The 3209-nt window shown below is 42.1% G+C and overlaps 1 protein-coding gene across 1 annotated transcript in view; it reads right to left on the bottom strand.

Annotated features, from left to right (window-relative positions):
• Positions 1 to 361: 361 nt before the first annotated feature.
• FAT1 (FAT atypical cadherin 1) overlaps positions 362 to 3209 on the bottom strand; it is a 175414-nt gene continuing 172566 nt past the window's right edge. Inside the window, exon 27 of the mRNA XM_011980777.1 lies at positions 362 to 1448. Coding sequence (XP_011836167.1) covers positions 820 to 1448 — 629 coding nt within the window. The 3' untranslated portion in view covers positions 362 to 819. The remainder of the gene's footprint in view (positions 1449 to 3209) is intronic.

The raw sequence follows: 3209 nt of genomic DNA, 5'->3' as shown, positions 1-3209 counted from the left end.
CACTATAAAAACTGTGTCATGGTGGATTTGGCTCTAAACAGGTATGCAGAAGGTCCCCATTACACTTTCCAATAATGAAAAATGTTTATAATTCTAAATACAGCAACCCATGTTAAGACATGTTCACGTATCATCTCTCTCCCTCATCCTATGTACAGCTAGAAATGCACTGAAATGTACCAATAAAATGTCATACTTCAGTGGGAAAAGGGAAAAGACAGAGTGAAACCCTGGTTATAGTAAAAAAAAAAAAAAAAAAAAAAAAAAAATAGGCCAAGGCGGAGCTTGCAGTGAGCTGAGATCCAGCCACTGCACCCCAGCCTGGGCGACAGAGCAAGACTCCGTAAAAAAAAAAAAAAAAAAAAAATCAGGGTGCTAGATAATGGCACTAACACCACCAAAATTCAGTTGAAACAAATGCACAAAATATCTTGGAAATCTAGTTAAAACTATGAAAAATCAAATCTGTACATAAAATTTACAAAAAAAGAGAGACAGGAAAATTAAAATAATCAAATCTATATAAATACATGAATCATGCTGACGACAGAGGACAGGACTGATTTTCGTTTCACTATTTTAACACAGACAGATGGAAATCCCAAAAGATGTTGGGAAATGGCACAGCCGATGGAAAGCTCACGATGACAGTAGTCGGGACACTGGAAATGGCCAGCACGTCCAGAGGCGCAGGACCCAGCGCAGCCATGGCCATTCAGCTCACCGAAAAAAGCCTGGGAGCACTGCTGCAAGAGCAACGCGGGTACTCCTATCATCTCTAGGTTCACTCAAGTCAGGCACTTTGGGGGGAGTTGAGAGTCAGACTTCCGTGTGCTGCTGGGAATCCAGGGGCGGGATCGTCACCTCTTCAAAGTGGCCGTCGTCCCCGCTCTCATAGTCACTCATCATCACCTCGGACTCCACTTCGCAGCAGGCCGACACGTCGGAGCAGGAGGCCGTGGAGGCGTACACGGCCATGGGCACGCTCTCCACAGCGGGCACCTCCAAGTGTCTTTGATACCCTGGCGGGTAAGGGGCATGGGATTCTCTACAAGTACTATTCTCACCAGTGCCTTTTGTTTGAGGTTCAGACATATCGAGGGGATAAAAATTGGGCAAATACTGATTCAAGGTGAACCTCTGCCGGTTTCTTGATGAAGAACCCAAGCTACCCGCAGCAGGCAGGTCTCTAGGAGGGTGGATGGACTCAAACTGATCGCCGAATTCGGGCGGTAACGGTGGCAGCTCGTCCGCGGCGGGGAAGTCTTCGGGGGGTGGAGGAAAGTCACTTTCGATGTCGTAGCCTCCAGGGTAATAGTCCGTATCGATGGCGTTCGGATCTGCCGAGTACAGGGGTGTCTGCTCATCAATCACCTCATAGTTGGGGAACTCTTGTATGTCCGGCAGAGGAACGCTTGGCATCCAATCTGATGTATCCCAGTGATACCCTTGGTAGACAAGAAATGAGACGTCAGTGTGTTTTCTCCTGAGTTTTTGTGCCATGGAAAGAGCTCAGTGTATCAAAGACACAACTGCATTTCTGCCTTCATTCAAAGTTCACCAGTGGAAATTCCTTGTCTTTACTTTGAAGACATCCCCCAACCACTCCAGTTTAAAGACCCTATGACCTAGGCTTGATTTCTAAAATGTGGACTTACAGTTTTATGTACACAACTTAACATTCACGGAAACAAAAGGAGTCCTAAGAGAAACGGGATGCTAGCATCTAAATTATATACATGTTTCCACAAATGATTCTAACCAGCCTTTTAACTTTTCTTCTGTAATGTAGAACCCATTGCTCTATAGGAAGAGAAGTATTGATTCAGTCTTAGGACATTAGTGAACTATCCAGTGTCACTTGATCTGCACTACTACTCACTAAAAAAATACTGATCAATGCAACTTAAAAAAAACTTTCATTTCTATTTTTTGTAGAGACAGGGTCTCACTATGTTGCCCAGGCTGGTCTTAAACTCCCGGCCACAAGCAATCTTGCCAACTCAGCTTCCCAAAGTGCTGGGATTACAGGCCTGAGCCATCAGGCCCAGCCAATGCAACTTTTTAAAGGAATAGAAGTAATCTTTAACATGCTGAAGTTGAGAAAAGAAGCTGCCTTCATAATAATGTAGCAAGTTTAATATTAAAATACTAGTTTTCATTAGCCCTCAGACAACAAATTAACTTAATATAGGTATATATCAAAGCATGCCCCCAATTGAAGCAAAATACAATTGAACAAGCATTGCGAGATTATAACACAGCCTCTGATACACTGTAACAATCTGTGTTACTTTCAAAAGGACTGTGATCCTTTTGGACTATATAAAGCATCACTATTAAAAAAAAAACTTCCAATTTTGGAATAGTTTTTTTTTTTTCCTCCTTAGGATTTAAAAAAATCCTCGGAGAGGCGGGAGAAGGTTAGGCAATCCGTGCTTTGAATGCAAAGCGCACACACATGCAGCCGTGTACTTAGTTACTGCTGCAAACACTGGGCGACCCAGTGCAGTCAGTTGGCACTGGGGCAAGGCTTGACCCATTGTTTTTAGTGAATATCAATGAATAACTGGCATGCATAAGTCACCTCTTGGTTTGCTGAGGTCAGGAGCAGCCAAAGATTCTTTTGGTGGCAGAGTAGAAAAAAAAGAAAACATTTGTAATTAAAACAGACCGCTGAAAAGGCAATAAAGGTAAGTACACAGAACAATGAAAACTGCTTACAAAGGACCAATCAGCCATACAACACGTCCTTACGCCAGTATCTACGACAATTCCAAATGGCTGAGAAACGTATGTACCACAAATAAAATGGAATATGGAAGTGGAGGAAAAAGACCGAGGAATGATGAACCAGAGATTTGGCCAGAAAACTCAAATATTATTTTCTTTTCCTTGTTTCTGACAATCACTGCCTGAAAACACAGAATTTTCTTAGGAATAATTAAAACCATCAGGCTCTAATGAAATATAAACTGATCAGATTACATAGGTGATAATACAAATACATCTACAGCTACATAATGCACACTTTATAGCACATTGCAACTTCAAAGAACATTAAATTCAGAGGAACTCATCGGCAAACTTAGATACTTAAAGACAGGTCTACAAGCTGAAGATCTCTCCAAACTGTATGTAGTTTGAATATGATTTAATATTTACACTGTGAGCCATTCTCTAAAGAGACCACGGCTACACTTAACCCC

This window comes from Mandrillus leucophaeus, unplaced genomic scaffold (assembly GCF_000951045.1).
Source record: "Mandrillus leucophaeus isolate KB7577 unplaced genomic scaffold, Mleu.le_1.0 Scaffold217, whole genome shotgun sequence".
NCBI lineage: Eukaryota > Metazoa > Chordata > Mammalia > Primates > Cercopithecidae > Mandrillus > Mandrillus leucophaeus.
Note: the sequence above shows the minus strand (reverse complement) of the source record. Positions and strands in the feature narration are given on the sequence as shown.